The sequence below is a fragment of the Monodelphis domestica genome, chromosome 2 (assembly GCF_027887165.1).
Source record: "Monodelphis domestica isolate mMonDom1 chromosome 2, mMonDom1.pri, whole genome shotgun sequence".
In the NCBI taxonomy this organism is placed as follows: domain Eukaryota; kingdom Metazoa; phylum Chordata; class Mammalia; order Didelphimorphia; family Didelphidae; genus Monodelphis; species Monodelphis domestica.
Genome location: NC_077228.1, coordinates 512,605,813 through 512,628,056, shown reverse-complemented (window position 1 = coordinate 512,628,056; position 22,244 = coordinate 512,605,813). Strand labels below are relative to the sequence as shown.

The 22,244-nt window shown below is 36.8% G+C and overlaps 1 protein-coding gene across 2 annotated transcripts in view; it reads right to left on the bottom strand.

Annotated features, from left to right (window-relative positions):
- ULK2 (unc-51 like autophagy activating kinase 2) overlaps positions 1–22,244 on the bottom strand; it is a 91,089-nt gene that overhangs the window by 42,518 nt on the left and 26,327 nt on the right. For both annotated transcript variants that reach the window (XM_001372616.4, XM_016429307.2), the window contains exons 4-12: positions 21,050–21,082; positions 20,716–20,752; positions 18,300–18,473; positions 16,660–16,733; positions 15,311–15,412; positions 8,588–8,646; positions 7,740–7,822; positions 3,464–3,511; positions 3,013–3,101 (exon numbers count right to left, since the gene is read on the bottom strand). In XM_001372616.4, coding sequence (XP_001372653.1) covers positions 3,013–3,101; positions 3,464–3,511; positions 7,740–7,822; positions 8,588–8,646; positions 15,311–15,412; positions 16,660–16,733; positions 18,300–18,473; positions 20,716–20,752; positions 21,050–21,082 — 699 coding nt within the window. The remainder of the gene's footprint in view (positions 1–3,012; positions 3,102–3,463; positions 3,512–7,739; positions 7,823–8,587; positions 8,647–15,310; positions 15,413–16,659; positions 16,734–18,299; positions 18,474–20,715; positions 20,753–21,049; positions 21,083–22,244) is intronic.

Here is a 22,244-nt window from a genome sequence, read left to right as displayed (position 1 = left end):
AACCTATGTCCAAGTAAAGTCGGAAACTTCCTTTCTTCACATATCTGTTCTCTCTAGGAGGTCCATTTTCCAAAGAATTTACTGAAACTGTTTACCCCTGAGTGACAAATGTCTCCCTGACTTGAGATAGCACAAGGCTTCCCTGTAGAGTTCAGTGTCACTGAAAAGAAAATGCAGCAGAGGAGCTTGTCAGGAGGGATGAGGCCCAAAGAGTATTCAGCAGGATTTAGTTGGCTTACTGAGTTTTCCAGTTTGGTTAGGAGAGACAAGGGGGTAGAGTTGAGGGACCAGAAGGGAACCCTTAACACAAAGAACCCATTATATATATATATATATATATATATATACTTGCACATCTACATTTCCCAACTTCCCTAGGTATCCCTTTAATTTCCTGCAACATCTTTCATTTTGTATAGCAGCAATTTATTTACTTATAAGAAAACAAGTTTCTTGGTGTTTTATTTAATAAAGTAATTTTGGATAATTGTTTCAGAGCAAACCTTTCCTAGAAGTCTTGTTTTAGGAAGTCAAGAGAAATGAAGACCAACCCACAATAGTTTAAGGGATTTCATCAGGTCTTAATCTCCTTATCACATCCTGAATGTTTTTAAAGTAAATCAGAACTTTTCAGATCAGAACTAGCTCTGCTCCTCCAAATAGGTCTGGGAAAGGGAAGGGAACCTTCCAAATACTATTGGTGGAGGCAGCAGCCACAATCCATCACCTTTACATTAGCATGAGGCTTTTACAGAATTTCATTAATTTCTGTCAAGTTAATATTTGAGGAAATAGCGAATCAATCATTTGAAAATGCTTGACAAGAAGATATCATGGCCTACTCCTTGTCAAGGATGGTTCTGGGTACCTTTTATAAAAATACTGGATCCATTAATCGAATTTAATGAAGATATATTAAGTATCAGAGTATAAGGCACCATGTTAGGTGTGAAAGATACCTGGACAAAAATATGGCTCCTTGTATGGAAAGGCAAATAAAACATGTCAGTGTAACTTGAGCAAAGAGCCCTGAACTCCTGGGGGGCTGGGCAAAGAGGAAGAAGGGAGAGCTCAGCAGGGGCTGCCTAATGTGAGCACACAGAGTATTCCATGAGGTACAGTCAGAGAGAGAGCATCCTAACCCCAGGGAGATAGCCTGGGCCAAGGCCAAGAGAAAACTGAAGCTGGCAGCAAGAGCTCAGACAAGCTGGGAAGGAGGGTTTATATGAAAGGGAGGCTAGAGGGAGATAAGAATAGATTAAGGAGTTTGTCTTAAAGGCACTGAAGATTGCTTAGTGGAGTAGGGAGTGAGGTGGTTGGGTCTGTGCTTAGGAAGGTTATCTTGGCAGCTGTGTAGAGGATGACTAGGAGAAAGGAGAAGATGGAAGCAGGAAACCCAATCAGCAGGCTATCACTATAATCCAAGCAAAAGGTAAGGAGAGTCTGAACTAGAAGGGCTCAGTGCAAGAGACTGGAGAGAAGTAACAAACTTGGGTAACTGCCTAGAGAAGAAAGACAGACCTAAAAGGAAGACTTTCAGAACAAACCAAGAAAGTCCGAAGAATGGAAATCTCTTCAATACCAACAGGGAAGTCTGGTGAAGAGGTGAGTGTTAGGAGAACAAAGAAATCGATTTGAACACTTCATTTCTCCAATAAAAATCATGTTACAACCAACATCATCCCATGCCCTTTTCTCCTCTAACTTCAGGCGCTACAGAGAGGTTTCTCCCCCAAAGGTATTACACATCTCACCTATTAGACAATCTCCAAGAATATTAACTGGTCTTCAAATAAAGTCGCCCTCCCATTTCTACCTTTGCATCCCTGCCACCAATCTCTTTTTTAATTCCACTTAGTCATATCCCCAAACTTGGCTTTAGGTATGCCATAAACTATCTTCTTACACTTTAGGGCTCTCACATGCCTACTCCTCCTTCCTGGGCCACAGTTCTCTTATTTCTCAGCCTTTCTCACATAAGGCTCTTTCAATCCAAATGGCATTTACCTGTTCAAATAAGACCAATCTTCTCCCTTTAGATTCTCTCCCAAACCACATACCCCTCCATTGGCTCTCTTGATCCAACAGAATCCCACATCTCAATTGGCTTCTCTTTCTGCTCCCCACTTACTGGGCTCCTTTGTTATCAGATTCTTCAGCACCACCACTTTCTCCTCTTTTAGCACACTTTTATCTAGCTATGCAAAATAGTACCTGTATCCCCAGCCAGCTCAGAACCTCTGAGTTCTGAGTGCCCCACAATGGTCTGGACTATTATGTATGCATCTATCTATCTATCTATCTATCTATCTTTTTTTCAGTTCAGAAAGGTCAAGGCTTGGCATAATTAGTGCTCTTAGCCTTGTGATTCTTCTGAAGGATGATGGGGACAGAAAGGAAGAAGGCTACTTATTTTCTTTAGCAATATAACTGGGCTGAAATGCAACCTCTGAAAGCCCAAGGGAGATGCGGTTATTTCTAGAAAGTCCATTTCTGGAGCACAACTCTCTGTATCTCTTTCCAGCTTCAGTTTGACAAAAAAAAAAAAGACTAAAACTCGAGGCCTAGATAATGCTGATCTAAGAGTAGAGGCAGGTTTTGGGATACAGAGGGTTCTGAAAAATCAAAGGATTTTCACAATTGCAGTTTTGAAAAAAAGTACCAGGCTGGAGAGAGAGACAAGAGAAGTAGCAGGTAAGGAAAGTAGGTTATAGGGTCACAACAACAAGAAGTCCCAAGTTGTGAAGGAGAATTTGGGTGGGATATTTGAATAATAGCCATGAAGATGGGAGAAACTTAAAGTTGCAGAATAATGGAGACAAGTTTGGGCAGAAGCAATTATATGGGGACCAGCAAATGTTGTTAAGATGTTGGCTCCAAGATTGTTTCTGAATCACTGAGAATCCTGTATAACATAAATGGTCAGATCTGAATTTACAACAGATCTTTAGACAACAGTCCCATGTGTCTGTAGACTCTACAAAATTATTTTAAATGTAAACCAGAACTCACTGGTGGAGAAGCAAAGCGGCAAGATGGAGAGCTACCACAAGAACTGCCAGAAACTGAACCGGCATAGATGGGCACTGGCACTGGGCAGGCTAGAGAAAAAAACAGGAAAGAGGTCACTCACTTTTAAATTAGTATCTGAATTCTCCCAACAGAAAAATTCTGAAAACTGTTGTAACTTAGTGCTGCTCTTGTCCTCTCAAAAAATGGCATTCACTCATTAAAACTCATGTGAAACTAATTTAAAATGGAGCAAATGTTTTTGGTTCCTAAGACAAAAAAAATTTAGTGGAATAAGAGGGAGAGAAAGAAAAACTCCTGCTAAAAAATCCTAACTTCAATTATAGTGCAGAATAATCAAGAAGTTTCACTAAGATTATCATAAGCACAAGTTTCCCTTGGGTGAATTACCCTAAATATGGCATTATCCTATTGAATAAACACAGCTACTTACATTTTTTCACTGGAACTTGTTCAAGAAAAGGATGACTAAAAAATGCTTCTGTAAAACAAAAAACAGAGTTTTATCAGACAAGCTGTTAACTATAGCCCAATGAAGCAAGTAAGAATGAGGATTTCTAATGCTCTGGAGCTTAGAAATGGGGCTAGATTGGACAAAGGTTGTTTCTGTTTCCTTCATGTAAAAAATGGTTTTCTTTTCCTAGCCAATTTCTTTTTCAAAAACAATTGAGAATATCCCTGCTAAATTCTAAATTCTAAAAAACTATATCATGGACTTGCAAAAACTATTTTATTCCATCACAAACAAAATTTTTAATTCTAAGATTGCTTGAACACATAATTTTTCTTCTTCTGGCCATCTTGAAAACACTCTTGTTTCTATGGAACTCTTGTTGAAAACCTCAAGTTAGAGATATTTCGGTGAGTCTTTGCCTAGGACTAGATCAGACTAAGTTTTTTATTGTCTAAATCAAAAGTGAATCTGGCAAATGAATTATACAATTTATTCTCTTCTCCCATTCCAGCTGAGTTGGTTTTTTGCAACTGGTTTCAATAAGCAATATTAACTCTCCTTAATTTTATTTAGCCAATGAGTTTGTCTTTAATTTAGTAAAAGAAACATTTGAAATTTTTATAGTTGTAATAAATATATAGTATCATGCACTGAGTATCTGAGAGTAGATCCAAAACAAAAAACTCGAGTAATTAAACTGGGATGATCACCAATGTCATAAAGTACCATTTATATATATCTTACATGCCTTACTACATACATTCTATCTTGAATTATTTTCCCTGCATGTCCATTTATAGATTTGTCTCCTAGTTTTCACTACCCTAACAGCAATAAAAACAATATATACTTTTATGACAAAAAAAGAATGGTAAACTGAAATCAGATATTCACTAAATTTACTACTTCACAAAAAAGCCTTTCAGTCCTTTGGTTTGAGAGCAGGTGGGGTTTGGATAGGACCTTTGATTTCATTGTGTGCTGGATAATTAACAATACCTGAGAAAACAATCCAAGCGATAGAATTTATTAGCAAAACAGGTATAATATGCCAGCCAATTGACACCTCAATAAGTCCAAAGATCCTGAATACAGTAAGACAGATACTAAGTATTAAAAAAATTAATCTGTCATGCCAAACAACCAAAAAAGTTATTTTATATGGCTAGAAAAAAAATAGCAAAATTCATCTGGAAGAACAAAAAATATCAAGGGAATTAATAAAAAAAATGTGAAGGAAGGTAGCCTAGCAGTACCAGATCTTAAATTGTACTATAAAGCAATAATCATCAAAACACTCTGGTACTGGTTAATAAAAATGGTTGATTAATGGATTAGATTTGATACACAATATACAGTTGTAAACGACCATAACAATCTAGTATTTGATAAACATAAACATCCTAGCTTCTGGGAAAAGAAGTCACTATTTGACAAAAACTGCTAGAAAAACTAGAAAACAATATGGCAGAAACTTGGTTTAGATCAACATCTCACACCCAGATGGGTATTTGATGTAGACATAAAAAAATGTTTACACACCAATTTCTCTAATAAAGGCCTCACTTCTCAAATATATAGAGAACTGAGCCAAATTTATAAGAATACAAGTCATTCTCCAATTGAAATATGGTCAAAGAACATGAAGAGGCAGTTTTCAGATGAAGAAACTGAAGCTATTGATAATCATATGAAAAAAGGTCCTAAATTGCTATTGTTTAGAGAAATGCAAATCAAAATAACTCTGGAGGTATCATCTTACACCTATCAGCCTGACTAATATGACAGTAAAGTGATAAATGTTGGAAGGGATGTGGGAAAATTAGGACACTAATGCATTATAGGCAGAGTAGTGAACTGATCAAACCATTCTGGAAGGCAATTTGAAACTATGCCCTAAGGCAGTGATGGCAAACCTTTTAGAGAGTGCCCAAACTATAGCCCTCATGACACATGTGAGCTCCCCACCTTCCACCAGACAGGAGAGGGAGAAAGTTCTCCCACTGGGCTGCTGGGTGGGTCATGTGAGAAATGTCCTCAGGCAAGCATGGAGAGGGGGAAAGGAGCACACACACTTCCATGCCATAGGTTCACCAACATGGCCCTAAGAGCTATAAAACTGCATAACCTTTGATCCAATAATACCACTATGAGGTCTTTATCATAAATAAATAAAAAATTTATAAAAGGTAGGGGGAAGATCTATTAGTAGCTCTTTTTTGAGGGGGCAAAGAACTAGAAATTATGGGGAAGTCTATTAATTGGAGAATGGCTGAACAAACTGTGGTGTATGATTTTGATGGAATACTATTGCACTATAAGAAATAATGAACAGGACGATTTCAGGAAAATCTGAGATTTGTATGAACAGATGCAAAGTGAAGTGAGCACAACCAGAAGAACACTGTACATAGTATTGGCAATATTCTGTAACAATTAACTGTGAAAGATTAACTACCCTCAGCAATACAATGAATGATCCAAGACAGTTGTGAAGCAGACTAATAACACCTCCAGAAAAAGAACAACTGATGAAGTATAAATGCAGATCAAAGCATACTATTTTTCACTTTATTTTGTGTTTTTCTTTTGGGGTTTTGATTTTATATGCATAGTCTCATAATAATGATCAATATGGAAATGTTTTATGCGATCAGACATTTATGTAATCAAAAGCAAAATGCTTACCATCTTGGGGGGGGGGGGGGGGGGGAGATTAGATATGTCAGAAAATGCATGATGAAAATTGTTATTGCATGTAATTAGGAAATCAAATTCTTTTTAAACTATCAAATGTAAGACCAATTAAAAGAAAACAATAAACCAGGATACAAAAATTAGGTGATCTGATTTCTCTCTTTTTTTTAAACCCTTACCTTCCATCTTGGAATCAATACTGGGTATTGGTTCTAAGGCAGAAGAGTAGTAAGGGCAATGCAATGGGGGTGACTTTCCCAGAGTCACACAGCTGGGAAGTGTCTGAGGCTAGATTTGAACCTAGGACCTCCCATCTCTCGGTCTGGCTCTCAATCCACTGAGCTACCCAGCTGCCCCTAGTGATCTAATTTTTAATTGAAGGAAAGATTACACTTTCCAGGTTGAGAAGGGAAGAGCGAACAAGTGCAATTCTTTGAAATCAGAAAAAGAGGTGTCTCACTTTCTCCCAAATAAGCAATCAAAGGAACTAGCCAGTATGGGACTTGTTTTCAGACAAGACACACAGGTTGCTTAAAATGTACAACTATAAGAAAACTCCATGAAGCAATCTCTGGATCTGACAGGATTTCTGGTCACCACAAACTAGATCAGAGATGGCAAACATGTTAGAGACTGAGTGCCCAAACTACCATATGTGAGCCCCGCACCTTACCCAGGCAGGGGAGGGAGGAAGCACTCCCATTGGGCTGCTGGGCAGAGGGGTGGGTCATGTAAGAAATGTCCTCAGGCAAGCATGGAGAGGGAGAAAGGAGCAGCTCCCTCTGGCATGCATGCCACAGGTTTGCCAACGCAGACCTAGGTCCTTAGTTTTTTCACAAGACAGGAATTGAACTAGATTCATAACTGAGTAGAAAGAAAACTGAGCTAAAGTCCAGAACTGAATTATAAGATGGGAGTCACTGTAGGCTACTCAATTCCAACAATCAGTAGCAGGTGATATATCTCAAACAAAGCTACACAAGTAACTCTGAAACATCCTAGGTTTGTTTGATTTCTTTTTAATGAATCACATGTTAATAGGAATTAAAAATAATTTTATTAAAAAGTTTTTGAACTAACAAAACCAATGCAACCAAAATTAGAAGGGAAGCAACAAAAAAAACTACAGAGCAGTTTTGATCCCCTAGTCTGAGGAATTCCTAGGAAAGCAGCTCTTTCTGTCAGTGTAGATTAGTGTCTCCTTGGCTAGGTCACTGTCAAGTTCACTATCTCTTTCACATGGTCACAGAGCCAAAAGTAAAGGAGGTGGGGCAAAAGCCCAAATTTTCCTGCTCACAGACCAGCTCACTCCTCCAAGACTGTTCCTCCACACAGTTCCATTCGATGTTAGAATCATTTAAGCAAGTTTTGTTTAACTTTTTCTTTGTAATAAGGGAGAATTCTATAGGGAAAGGGAGTTGTTGGGAAGCTTGGCATAACAAAAAGCGCCAATATTTTCTAAAACTTCACTACAAAATGCATTGGTCATTATAAATACATAACCCTAATTAGGTACTTCATCCTGCACATTAGAAAGTTAAAAGTTTACATTACATACCAAAGTCCATTCTGTCCTTTTGATTTCTCTGAAGCAAACCCAAGAGAAGATTAGCCAAATATGGTGATGTTTCTCTGGGAATACTAGGAAAAAGGGAAAGAAAAGATATATAAAAATTGAGTATACTGGTTAATTTGGGGGTGAGGGAGTTGCAGAATAATCACTTGTTTTGGATATGCTGAATATGAGATATCTACAGGACATCCAGTTTGAAATGTCCAAAAGACAGTCAAGTGGCGCAAGACCAGAGCTCAAAAAAGAAGACTAGGAACCAGGAGAGCATTGTACATAAGAGACTGAAACATTGTGGGAAGATCATACATAATCAACAGGAATGCATTGATCCAGGATAATCCCAAGGGATTTATGAGAAGGTAAGCCATCCACATCAAGAGAAAGAACTGAGGAAAGAGAAATGCAGAAGGAAAACATTTGATTTTTCACTTATTTATATGGATGTTGGGTGTGGGGTTTTGGTTTTTAAAAGATTATTATAAAAATGGTTAATATGGAAATAGGTATTGAGTGAGAATATATGTATAACCCAGTGGGATTGTTTGTGGGTCCTGGGAGGAAGGAGGGGGAAAGAACATGAATCATGTAACCATGGAAAAATACTTAAATATTTAATACTTAAATAAAAATTTGAAGAAAATTAAAAATAAAAAGAGAAGACTAGGGCTAAACCTGGCAATCATCTAAACAAGATAATACTTGAACCCATGGATACTGATGAATTGAACTTCATATGCAGATGATATTAAAAGTCTAAATAACAGTACTAAAAATAATCTGAAAATAAATTTCTAGTTTCCAGATATTTTCAGGTATCTAATAAACATACATACCTAGGAATCAAACTCCTGTTCTTTTCATAAAACATCCTCAAGTCTTGTGGACTATTGGCCTACAGAAAAAAAGGAGGGGAGAGGGTAAATAGTTTATGTCAGTCTCTTAATCAGACAAAAGATTTCAAAGCTTTTCTACATCTTGGAAACAATATGAATCTCACTACAGAGGCTTCACAGTCTTAATGGTAACCCATAATGTCACTGCCCAGGAACTTCTATAGCCCTGAGGGGCCACACTCACATCCCAGTCTTTGTCTCTGCCCTCTAATTTCAACAAATTAAGTGCTCTTCAGACAATGAACATGGAATAAACATCAGTGACAATTAAAAGAATAGGATTTAGGCTCTGCCTCCAATTTAAACTTACAATATGACCTCTGCCACTGGAAAACAATATGATCATTTGTCCAAGGAATATACTTCATGAACAATTCGGAATCAAGATTATGAGTCATATTTTAAAAAGTATTTCTCATTATTCTCTAATAAGACTTTAAATGGGAATAAGGAGAAATCAAGAACAATTTTCTACTTAATGCTTGACCAAATCCCACTTTGTATTCAGTCTTTTTCATGAATTAATAAATGTTGAAAATTAAATTTACATTTTCCACCTAACAATCAAATCTAGGCCATATCTTGCTCAAAAGTCTAACTATGTAGGTATTACTACAACTACTCCTCAGCACCTGGTTATACTACTAATACCAGTTCAAAATTAGCCCAAATGCAATCCTTTTCTTTTGAGCTTAATTATTGGCCCCCATTTTGGGGGCCTAGATATAGATATAGATATTACATTATGTAGAAAATTTCAAAAACTCAATAGTTTTTGAAAAATTAAGTTGGATATCCCAATTACATGTAAAAAGTTTCATTGTTCAAACACAATTGTGTCAAATTTTCTCCATCCCCGCTGCCAACCCCACCCCCATTGAATGGTCATCAATCTGATAAGATTTTACATATCCAACCATACAAAACATTTTCCCACATTAATGCTTTTATAAAAGGGACACTTGAACAAAAAAATTTAAGAAAAGTAAAAAAGTTTGCTTTGGTCCAGATTCAGACTCCCATCAGTTCTTTCTCTGGAAGCAGATGGCATTTTTTTATCAGGAGTCCTTTAGGTTTGTTTTGGATTATTATATTGCTGAGAATAGCTGTTATTCCGTTGTCCATTCTACAGTATTCCTATCACTGGGTGCAATGTTCTTCTGGTTCTGCTTATTTCATTCTCCTTCAGTTCATGTAAGTCTTTCCAGGTTTTTCCCAAGTTCCTCCTACATGTCATTTTTTCTTAATTTTTTTTTTAAATATTTTTCCAGGGGGCAACTGGGTAGCTCAGTGGATTGAGAGCCAGGACTAGAGACGGGAGGTCCTAGGTTCAAATCTGGCCTCAGACACTTCCTAGCTGTGTGACCCTGGGCAAGTCACTTGACCCCCATTGCCTAGCCCTTACCACTCTTCTGCCTTGGAGCCAATACACAGTATTGACTCCAAGACGGAAGGTCAGGGTTTAAAAATATTTTCCCCCCCCATGGTTACATGATTCACATTCTCTCCCTCCCCTCTTCCCTCCCCCCCTGGAGCTGACAAGTAATTCCACTGGTTCATACATGTCTTATTACTCAAAACCTATTTCCATAATATTCATATTTGTAAGAATAATCTTTTAAAAACTACAACCCCAAATCATATATCTATATAACCAAGTGATAAAACATACTTTTCTTTTGCATTTCTACTTCCATAGTTCTTTCTCTAGAGGTGGATCTGCTTGTCATTGCTTATAGCATAGTATTTCATTATAATAACATACTATAACTTACTCAATCATTCCCCAAATGATGGGTATCTCCTATGTATGAATGGAAATTTTATATCCTTTGGACTTCATCTCCCAGAATTCTTCCCTCATCCCAAGATTCCCTTTTCCCTTTCTGTTTATGTGTGTCTTTTGTATATAAGTTTTCATGGCTTCTCCCTGGCTCTCTTTTTTTACATGTGAGTTTGGTGAGCTCTTTCGGTTTCCCTAGCTTCAAGTTTATTATTAATAAATCTTATATATAAAGATAATACTTGGGAGTATTGGATAGTAATTTTTAAAATGTATACCTCCCTTTACAATTCTGCCCCAACAAAGAGTTCCTTTAAATATATTTGTACATACAAGTCCTTCTTTTTGGTTTTTACCTCTTTAGGATACAAACCTACTAACAGTATTACTGGGTCAAAGGACATGTACTGTTTTATAGCACTTTGGGCACAGGTGGAAATTACTCTCCAGAATGACTTAATCAGTTCACAATCCCCTCAATAGTGCATTAGCATCTCAATTTTCCCACATCCCTTCCAAGTTTTGTTTTGTCATTATCCTTTTCTGTCATAATAGTCAATCCAACAGTTATGGGATGGTATTTCAGAGTTGTTTTAATTTGTTTCTCTAATTAATGGTGATTTAGAACAGTTTTTGCATGACATAAAGAGCTTTAATTACTTTGTGAACTATCTGGTCATATCCTTTGACAATTTGTCCACTGAGGAATGACTTGTATTCTTATAAATTCAACTCATTTCTCTATGTATTTGAGAAATGAAGCATTAAAGAACTGTAAAAACACTTTGGACCATTATGATTCCTGTATAGTACTCTCTATCCTCTTTTCCTCTGTTTAGTTTCTGACCATCTCCCCCTACATTCTATACCCAATTGATTGTCCATGTTCTTCCCTCATTGAACTAATTCTGATAACAGTAAGGTTCATGTGCTTCCCTCCATCTTCCCCGTCACAATAAAAAAAAAGCTTTCATGCCTCTTTTATGTGCAATAATTTACCCCATTCTATTTTTCCTTTCCCCCTCCTCCCAATGCATTCCTCTCTCATGCCTTAATTTATTTTTTATATTTTAGGAGTTACAAGAATCACCTTCCTATGTAGGTATGAAAGGAATTTAACCTTATTGAGTGTCTTTTGATTTCTCTTTCCTATTTATCTTTTATTTATCTTTTTATGCTTCTGGAGTCAAAATTTAAGTGTCAAATTTTCCATTCAATTCTGGTCTTTTCATAAAGAATGTTTGAAAGTCCTATTTCACTGAATATCCATTATTTCCCCTGGATTATACTCATTTTTTGCTGACTAAAGGATTCTTGGTCCTAGTTCCTTTGCCCTCTGGAATATCATATTCCAGACTCTCCAATCCTTTTAATTAAATCTTATATGATCTGGCTGTGGCTCTGTGATCATCTGAATTATTTCTTTTTGGCTGCTTGTAATATTTTCTCCTTTTTAACCCAGGAGTTCTGCAATTGGGCTATAATATTCCTGGCAGTTATCCTTTGGAGATTTCTTTCAGGAGATCATCAATGGAGTCTTTCAGTTTCTATTTTGCTCTGTGGTTCTAGAGTATCAGGACAATTTTCCTTGAAAATTTCTTGAAAGATGATGTCCACGTTCTTTTTTTGATCATGGCTTTTGGATAGTGATAATTCTTAAATTATTTCTCCAGGATTTATTTTTCAGGTCAGCTGTTTTTCCATGACATTTCATATTTTCTTCTATTTTTTCATTCTTTGATTTTTTCTTGATTGTTTCTTGACTTTGTTTCTTGACATCTCATGGAGTCATTGGCTTCTATTTATCCAATTCTAATTTTTAAGACAACTCTTTTGAGTGAGCTTTTATACCTCCTTTTCAAATCAATTCTACTTTGTAAAGAGATCTTTTCTTTTTTTTTCTTTTTTTCTGGAACCCTTCCCTTCTGTCTTGGAATCAATACTGTATATTGGCTCCTAGGCAGAAGGGTGGTAAGGGCTAGGCAATGGGGATGAAGGGACTTGCCCAGGGTCACATAGCTAGTAAGTGTCTGAAGCCAGATTTAAACTCCCATCTCTAGGCCTGGCTCTCAATCCACTGAGCCACCCAGCAGCTGCTGTAGAGCTCTGTTCTTTAGGAAATTTTTGTACCTCTTTTTTCCATATAGCCAATTCTGCCTTTTAATAAATTCTTTCTTTCAATGTACTTTTGTACCTCTTTTTCTATTTGGTCAATTCTACTTTTTTAATGAGTTTTTCTCTTCATTGGATTTTTGTGCTTCTTTTACCAAGTATTCTATTCTGCTTTTTAAGTAATTAATGTCTTCTATAGTTTTTCTGCCTCCTTTACTAACCTGCTGACTCTTTTGTCATGATTTTCCTGTGTCACTCTCATTCCTTTTCCTAATTTTTCTTCTGCCTCTCATTTGATTTTTAAAATCTTTTGGGGGCTTCTCCATTAGTTTTTTTTTTTTTGGGGGGGGGGGGGGTTAGAACAATTCCTATTTTCCCTGGAGTCTTTGGATACAGACATATTGACTTTATTGGTCTTCTTTCTGAGTTTGTGTTTTGGTCTAACCTCTCACCAAATAACTATGTTGGTTTTTTTTGTTGTTGTTTACTCATTTCCTAATCTTTTTCCTTTTCATCCAATTAAAAAATCTCTGTGCCTGTAGTGAAGGGAATACAGCTTGCCTTCAGATCTAACTGGGGAATCTATCTGCTTTCAGTTCTTCCAGAGTGGTATGATGTAAAGAGAGGTATGTTTAATATTGTCTGGCCTATATATACTGTTGTCTGAGAGTAACCACTAGCATTTGTAAAAAATAGACTCGAATACAGGACTACAATCCCCACAAGCCTTTGCTCCACTTCCCCAAAATGCTTTGTAATCTCACGGGAATTCTGAGGTGGGCCGAGATCAAGGAAGGATTTAAGCTGGTGGCAAAGGTTTTTGGGTCTTCTTTTGGACTTCTGTTTTGGAGCAGATGCGTCTCTTCCGTGATGTGAGGTTATCTGGCCTAGGCCTCTGGCCTAGGCACATGTTTTTTCTTATTCTGTATTTTCTTTAATCTTTAACCTTTAATAAACCTCTAAAAAACTATGTTACTCCTTGCAGAGAGAAACTAATTTCTACCTGCCTCAGTCTCCCCATATTCCTAAATTTTAACTGTTACACATTCTTTTCCACCTTAGAACAGTGACCAGGGTCCCTGTGGCTTGAATCACTGGTGTATGCTGATGTGCCTCCTAAGCCTGAGACCATGCCATAGGAGGACTACCTAGATCAGCAGGTGGGCACTGCAATAAGAGTCTTGTACCCAGAGCCCCTCCAGATATGTTTTAAAAGAGCATTTCCATATACACAGTACACAAAAAGAGGCCTTTTTGTGTACTGTGTATATGGCTGAGGCCAGATTTGAACCTGGGACCTCCCGTCTCTAGGGCTGGTTCTCAATCCACTGAGTTACCCAGCTAACCCTTCAGTGCTACTTTCTGCATTTGGGGGTAGAGGGGGGCCAATAGAAGCTCCAGACTTTATGATTATGATGTTCCTTGGATTTTTCCTTTGGGGGTTTCTTTTAGAAGATGATCAATGGATTCTATCTTCACTTTGTTCTCTGATTCTAAAAAATCTGAGCAGTTTTCACTCATGAATTCTCGAAATAGTGTCCAGACTTTCCTCCTTAATTATGGTTTTAAGGAGTCTAATGATTCTTAAAATACCTCTCCTTTAACTAAACTATCACCTAGTTCCCATATCAGACTTCTTCTATTTTTTGTTATACTTCCATTTTATCCTAATACTCCTTGATGTCTTATGGAGTTACTGATTGACCTTTAGCCTATTCTAGCTTTAAGAGAGTCAATTACTTACATTCCACTTTTTCTTCTATGTTCTCCTTCCAATTCTTCATTTCATTTTTTAAACTCTTTTGCTCATTTATGGGTAGTCATAGATTGCTTGTGGAAAATCCATTTTTCCTTAAGTCTCTATCCACTACAAATTCTTCACTTTGTTTTCTTTTCCTTTTGGGGGTATTTTCAATTTAAAACAACTTTTGTGCTAGTTGATGGCTTCTTTAATTTACTCCAACTTCAGTCTTTGGTTTCTGAAGTGGAGCTATATGCCTAGGCATGGTTCAGACCCTGCTGCACTTTCTGGTGAGATGGCCATCTGGGTCACCTGGATACCTACTTTCCCCATCTAAAAGGGTTGGATCCCTCTGCATATTTGAGATGCAGTGTTACATCTTCAGGGTCTTCTCTGGTACATCTAAAGTTCTAAAGTTTCTGGAGCCTCTGGATGCTTTAGTTCCCTAAGTACCATCCTAGACACCATGGCCAGGGATTCCAAGTCCTCTTTCCTGGGTTATCTCTGGTTTATATTTGCAAGAAGGACTGCCAGCTTGTCAGTCTATGTTGATGTGGACTTTGTTGGAGGATCCCTCTCCTAGTGCCTACAGGGTTCAGGTTGATGTTTTGTGCACTTCTAGAACATTAGTCATGTACTCTAGTTTCTCACTGGGTTTCTTAAACATTATTCAATCTAGTGAGAAGGGCAGGTTTTTCCTGAAAGAAGGATATGAAGTTGGCCTCCAATCAGGCAGCCATTTTGTCCAGAAATCCTGGTCCTTCCTCATAACTCCAGTCTAAGAAATATGCTAGCTTGGTTTGTGTTAAGTTCGGCTGGAAGGGCCAAAAAGACAGAAGGTTCTAGTGAAACTCAATTCATTTCTTCCCACTCTAGAGAGACACTGAGTAAGAACTTGTCTGGCCTCTCCAAGTCAAGGAAACACTATAACTTTCAGGACAGAAGGAAGAGAGCTTAGAAATAAGATGGGAGAACCGACCAAAATAAAAAGACAATACAGAAACAAGTATTAAAGAAACTATGCTACCTGAAAAGGGGGCTTTCCAACCAGGCACTGATAGATCACAGTTCCTATGCTCCACAAGTCAGCTTTGGCATCGTAGTGTTGAGACATAATCACTTCAGGAGCCTAGACAGGACAGAAAAATACAGAAGGCATGGAATTACTGTCACAATATTTCTCTCCCCTCCCCATCACCACCAAAATTACAAAAGTGATAACACTTTCTTAGGGTGCCATCAAGAATTGACTGACCATCTATTTTCCCTGGAAAACTTCAAATTCAGAGCCGGTTTCTCCGCCATGCTATTTAGCTGAAATCCAGATGCCTGACCTTAAGGTGCAGCTGATTTGAGCTTCAAAAATTGAAACTAATTTCTAAAATTATCTACAACAAAATCTAATTAGGAAAGTAAAACCAATACAGAAAATAAGTTTGCTTTTTATCACACTAAATATAAATTAATCTTGGATTATTTGGTTTTGAGCCAACCAAATTCTGGGTTCCTTTCACTAGCACATGGAGCAAGCTGGCTAACAAGCTGCCTACCATTTTCAGCAAACCATTGTGACAAAGATAATCAAGAAGAACATTAAATTCATTTCAGCATTTTGGGAAACTTGAAATTATAAAGGAAGAGTTATGTATTTATAGAGTTCAGTACCTCATATACTAGTAAAAGATTTTTTCACCCAGTTCTCTCAGACACTATAAATCCTTAGATAAAGAGAGGGAAGAAAGTTAAGGTCCAAGACCTTCAAGTGTGGCACCAGAGGCCTCCCTCCCATGAGAATAGTCTCAGGTTCCAGGAGGAACACCTCTAAAAGTCCAAATTTATTTTCTACATCTGAAGTGGATACATTCTAACTGCCTCTGAAACCAGTGTCCTAATATTATCCACAAATTTTAAAAAGCTCCATGAAAAGAACACAAGAGAAGAAAAACTTCGTCTGATGTTAAGAGTGTGTTCCAGAGTACTAAAAATATCATTTGTTTTGTTTTCTAATGGTATTTTAAGGCATAACATCAATCATGCCATAGGTCTGTCTTAACCCTTCATTAAAAGTTTTCATCTCAGAAAAGTAGGGAGTTCACTTTCTTGGGCAATATTTTTTTCCTGATTCCCATTATAAAGATTTGGCTTTATAAGAATTCATTTTATAGTCAACTTTGCTGGAATGCATCAATTTATTGAAGAAATATCCACAGAGTACCACACCAAATAGTTTGTATTATTATGTTCTTCCTACTAGAAACTATTACAAAACTAGATGCATAATTTTTATAATTATTCTTCCTGGGAAAGCAAGCATTTAGTTCTGACTTATATTACCCAAGAGTTATAGTTTTAAATAAACAAGGCTACAAGACTCACCATATACATAGGAGATCCACACAGTGTGGCAGCCATCATGTTACTATGTAGATAACGAGCAAAACCAAAGTCCGCTATTTCAAGAAATGGGAGGAAAATGATAAATATTTTTCACATTTGCCAAAAATTTGAGTTTCTCAACCCAAACTCTAATAGGAAAATTATCTAAACTCTCTACTTTAGACCTCTCTACAATCTAAGTAGGGTCAGAGAGCTGGGAAGAGAGAAGAAAAGGAGAACAAGGAGTTGAGATTTTTAAATGTATAAATTTATTAAGTCTTTTTTTTAAACCTTCCATCTTGGAGTCAACACTGTATATTGGCTCCAAGGCAGAAGAGTGGTAAGGGCTAGGCAATGGGGGTCAAGTGACTTGCCCAGGGTCACACGGCTGGGAAGTGTCTTGAGGCCAGATTTGAACCCAGGACCTCCCATCTCTGGGCCTGACTCTCAATCCACTGAACCACCTAGCTGCCCCCATAAAGTCCTAATAGTAAAGAATGTTGTAGGCCAGTAAAACATTGAGATAGACTGGCAGTTGAAGTTTACCATCATGGACCTTTTGAATTTTTAAGAATACAAAAATTAGTTGGCCAAAAAATCTCACTGAAAAGGGCTGATAAAAGGCCTAACACTAAAGAGAACAAAAATGTGATTCCTAAATCAACAAACCAAGAAACAGCATCAGCATCAATTGCATAAACTGTGGCTCTGCCAATTTTTCAGCTAAGGAACACCATGCTTGGCATCAAGAGAAATGGAACAACTATAAATCATAAAAAATGTTGAATGCCATATTTCTTGTTAAAATATCAACATTCGTTAGGAAATTCTCACTTTTTATTTTCTCCAGATTCCAAATGTAATCTGGGAAACTGTGCAGACTGCTGTCAAGTACTAGCACCAGTAGGAAAGTATGATCCTGTTTTAGAACTAATCAGTTCTTTGCTAAGGACTCTGAAAACATGTGATATCTATTCAATGATTTTACCTGTTACATCAAGAACTCTAAAGATCAAGGGACAGGGCAATAGTAAGACTAAAGGACCCTTCTGGCTCTAACCTGCGATGATCACTCTAATTAACCTGCTGCAAGTTAAGAAGCAGCCTTACTTGTCACCCAGGGAATGTGATAGGTTTTGTTCTATTGCCATACACCCTCATTTAGAGTTTGAACTTTTGGATCCTGGTATTTGGCCCCTACAAGGCAGGAGAAAGAAGAAGCAATCTTCATGCAGCTAGCACCTTCAAGTTTACAAGGAAATGGCACATTTTATATATCACTGTAGCCTCACAGAGCCATGGGTCCTGAGTATTTTACTTATTAACACTATTTTACAGATGAAGAAACTGAGGTTAACAGAGGAATTAACTAGCCCAGGTTCAAATAAAGAATCATCATCAGAGGTAGGATTTGAACCCAAGTCTCTCCTGACTCCCAAATGTAGAACTCTTGGCACTACTCTGTAATGCTTTTTAAAGAACACAAGCTCCCTTGAAAAAGAATTGCCCCTTTTAAGTTTCTGTTCTCAGGATCTAGAAAAGTGCCTTAAGATTTCAAAGCAATATCAACTTACCATTTTTATCAAAGCTGACCAAAATCATCAAATACATATTTCTCAAAGAAAAATAGTTTAATTTACCTATTTTGATACGAATACCACTGACGCTTGATTTTCTGCGACTGGCATAAGACAGTAAGATGTTCTGAGGCTTAAGATCCCTGTGAATTATCCCTTTACTATGTAGAATTCGCATGGCGGCTGCAATCTGATGCAGAAACACTCTGATGGTGTCTTCACTGAGAGTTCCTTTAGCTGTTAGGAAAGCAGTTACATAAATATTTGTACATACTTATACACACAGAGCCAAAACACCATCTGCATATACCCATAATTCAATTATCAATGATAATAGGAGAAAAGGATAGTATAGTAGGCACAGATGCTAACTTCACTAGTAGATTCATATCATGTTCTTCCAAAGAAAAGTTTTCAACTAGTAAAGTCAACTAGGTTATATTTTCATCTCTTTTATTTTTAACTATCATCTTTTAGTGAAGGGGCAGGGGTGGAGGTGGGTTTGGAGATATGATCTAATAATCAAGAGGGTTAATCAAAAAAATCTAGATAATCAACAAAATTAACTTGTTCCAAGATAAATTTTATGCTTAGTGTATATATATATATACACTAAGCATATTCAAACATATTTGTATTTTGTGGCTAAGTGGGTGCTTTCTGGACACTGGTAATATGTTTGAGGTAAATTAGAGTTACTGACCATATCAGAAAAAAATTCCATTGCAGAATAACTAGACATTTTAAGCGAATAATGGTTTTTATGTTAATTCACCCACAAGTGTTAGTACTTGGAAAGCCAAGTGTGATCTAAAGAGCCAAAACAAGGAAGATTAGCACCATGGCCTCTATAAGGCTCAGGCTATAACTGGGCTTTTCCTCAAATATAAAATGTTGGTTTTCAGAAGTAAATTATAAAGTTTTCTAGGTCATTACACCTCGGTATTCAGCAATTTCTACAAATCAGGACTTTAAAGTTTTGTTGATTTGTCTAGACTGAAGTGATAGAGAAAATATTAATAATGCAAATTAAACTTTAAAAGTATGTGCATACATTCTCCCCAAGTCTCCCTACTCTCACCCCTACCCCCCAGAGAGCTTACTTAGTAAACATTTACCAGTGTATCCCTGCCTTGCTCTAAAAATACTATTTGAGTCCTTCAGAAGGCTCTGAGAATGAAATCAATCACCAGACTGGAGACTGATAACAACAGCAATAATAATTGGCATTTATATGGTACTCTCAGGACTGCAAAGGGTCTTATCCTCATTCTCTCATCTCCGCCTCCCAATGCCTCTACCTATGTCAACAGGTACGTGCCTGCCCCACTAGTATTCAAGCTCCTTGAGAGGAGCCCAATTTTTGCTTTGTGTCTGTGCCCCAATGCTTAGCACCAGGCTGGACATATAGTAGGTGTTTAACAAATGCTTCCTGGTAACTATTTTATTATAGGGACATCCTATCTCTTGGGGGCTAACAGAGTTATGCATTAAAAAGATTGCTGGGTTCTTACAAGCAACTTCGATAGACACCTGACTGGAGCCATTCACCAAGAAGAGAGGACAGGTACCAGGCTAATCTCACAACTCAATGCCTGACTGCTGTGTTTTGAAGGAAGCAGGGTTTCTCTGAAATAGGCGGTACCAAAAGGAAATATCTTAATGAGGTTCCTCTAGGTAGACAGAAAAGCATGGGTTATTTCTCCTCAACTGGAATATGCCCTCAAAAGGAGGGGAAGAAGGGGATGTCCCTAAGATCAAGGTCTCCGGGCATACCCTTACAGTTCTGTCCATTCTGTCCAAACTGTCAGTTGATCTTTTGAGAGATGACAAAAAAAGAGGATGATCTACATCAGTCCTCTCTGCTGTACACCTGCCCAAGATTTCTAAGGAAAGTCGCAGAACTTTTCAACTTTATATTAATGTCAATTTTGCCTAGAAGACTTCATATCACTTTTCTCTCTATCACTCTACCACATCAATGTGATTTTATGTTATATTTCTCTGTGCTGGTGTCTTATTTTTCTAACAGGTCATGAATTCCCTGAGGGAAAGGAACTATGCTTGATCTAAATTTTATCCCTCCTTCCTCAATATGAAGCACAATATTCTGTATCAAAAAAAAGTGCTTAATGTTTATTGAATAAATTTATAGTGTTTTTAACTTTAGAAAATGTTTTCATAACAATAACTTTAGTATATTCTGTCTGACAAACGCTAATGGCTCCAATAGGAAATTTCTCAGAAAAAGAGAATACAATTTTGTTTTGCTAACTCTCCCATAGAGAAGGTTACTAAGCATAATGGAAACATATTTATATGGAGTCCAATAGCCACCAACAAAGATAGAGATAGAGATAAAATTCAGTCAAGCCTTGCCATCAATAAAATCCTAAATTGTTGCTATTTTTTAAACAGATGAAGTAAATGTGAAAAAACAGCTAAATAATGCCTGCTCACAAAGGCAAAATAAAATTACCTTGCAAGTAATCTGCCAAGTCTCCACCATTGCAATACTGATTTTTAAAAAGAGAAAAAAATAATTAAATTCAAGAATGCTTATTCAGTGGTTATTTGGTCAGTCCATTACTTGGTACTAATTTTTAATTGGACTTTATTCTTATCAAATTTAACATCTGAAATGGATCCATTCTAAGAACTGCAATATCAAAAGGCCAAATATTCCTTGACAATTATACTGTAGTGAATACATTAGCTCCACTTTTCAAAATTATATTTGCCAGCATACTATCAAAGTACTTATCAAAGAAACTTCAAATACAATTAAGCAGACATTATAGATTACTACCTACCTCCATCACCAGAAAGACAGAGTTGGGCAATTCCTAAAATTAAACACAATAAATCCTGCTTAGGTAGATGATAAAACAAAAGCTTACAGTAATTATAATTACCATTTTCAAAATAAATTTCTGAAGTTGAATATCAAAGATTTTAAAACTGAACGCAAATATTAACTGCTAACTATAAAGAAAAAACACCATATTAACATGAAATGCTAAATTCTACCAACAGCTAAAGGGAGAATATTAAGTTCTAAGTATTTCAAAGTTCAATTCATTTTCTCTTACTTTAACTGAAAAAGAAGCCCAGTTTTATATAGTTAGAATTGAAGTTGGTTTTTTTTAATCACTGGCTTAAACAAAATTCAAAATGAAGAGCAAAAACCAAGTCATGTAAGATTGTCTTGAACCCCAAATCCCCAATTTAAAAATTTAGTCCTGAGATAGGAGTATTTCTCAAAGGAAATAAAGTGGTAACGTTTTTACACCCACATGAAAGAATGCTCCAAACACTCTAATAGCAGAAATGCCAATACAAACACCCTGAGGTAACCCCTCCCACTCTGAAAACCTGACAAAAGATGGAATGGGCAGTGCTGCAGGTACTCTAGGGAGATAGATAAGTACAACCAATTGGGAAAGCAATATGGAATTATGCAAATAAAGTGACTAAACTATGCATACTTTTTAACCTGGGGTTCCCATCCACTAAGCTTATACCCCGTAAAAAGAAAGTTCTCATCAACCCCAAAATATTTACAACTTTTTTTTGTGATAGCAAAGAACTGGAAACAAAGCCAATGCTCAATGACTAGGAAAATGCCTAAATTGTGGTACATGAATGTAATCAAGACAACAAATGAAGAATATGAATACTTCCAGAGAAACAGGGAAATTTTTACATGATCTGAAGCAAAGTGAAGTCAGCAGAGCCATGAAAACAATACACATAATATAATGTTATGTACGTGAAAAGAATCACAAAACAATCCCAAATGAATGTTGCAAAAGTATAAAAAATAAACACAGCCTTAAAAAAGATATGAGAAGATACTTCCCTTATCCCTCACTCCTTTGCAGAGAGGTGAGAGATCCATGAATATGGATCATTTACACATATTTTCAGACTTCTTTATTTTGCTGCCTTTTTTCATTTCTTTCCCCCCCTTTTTTTTCTTGTAAAAAATATTGTTATATGGAATGG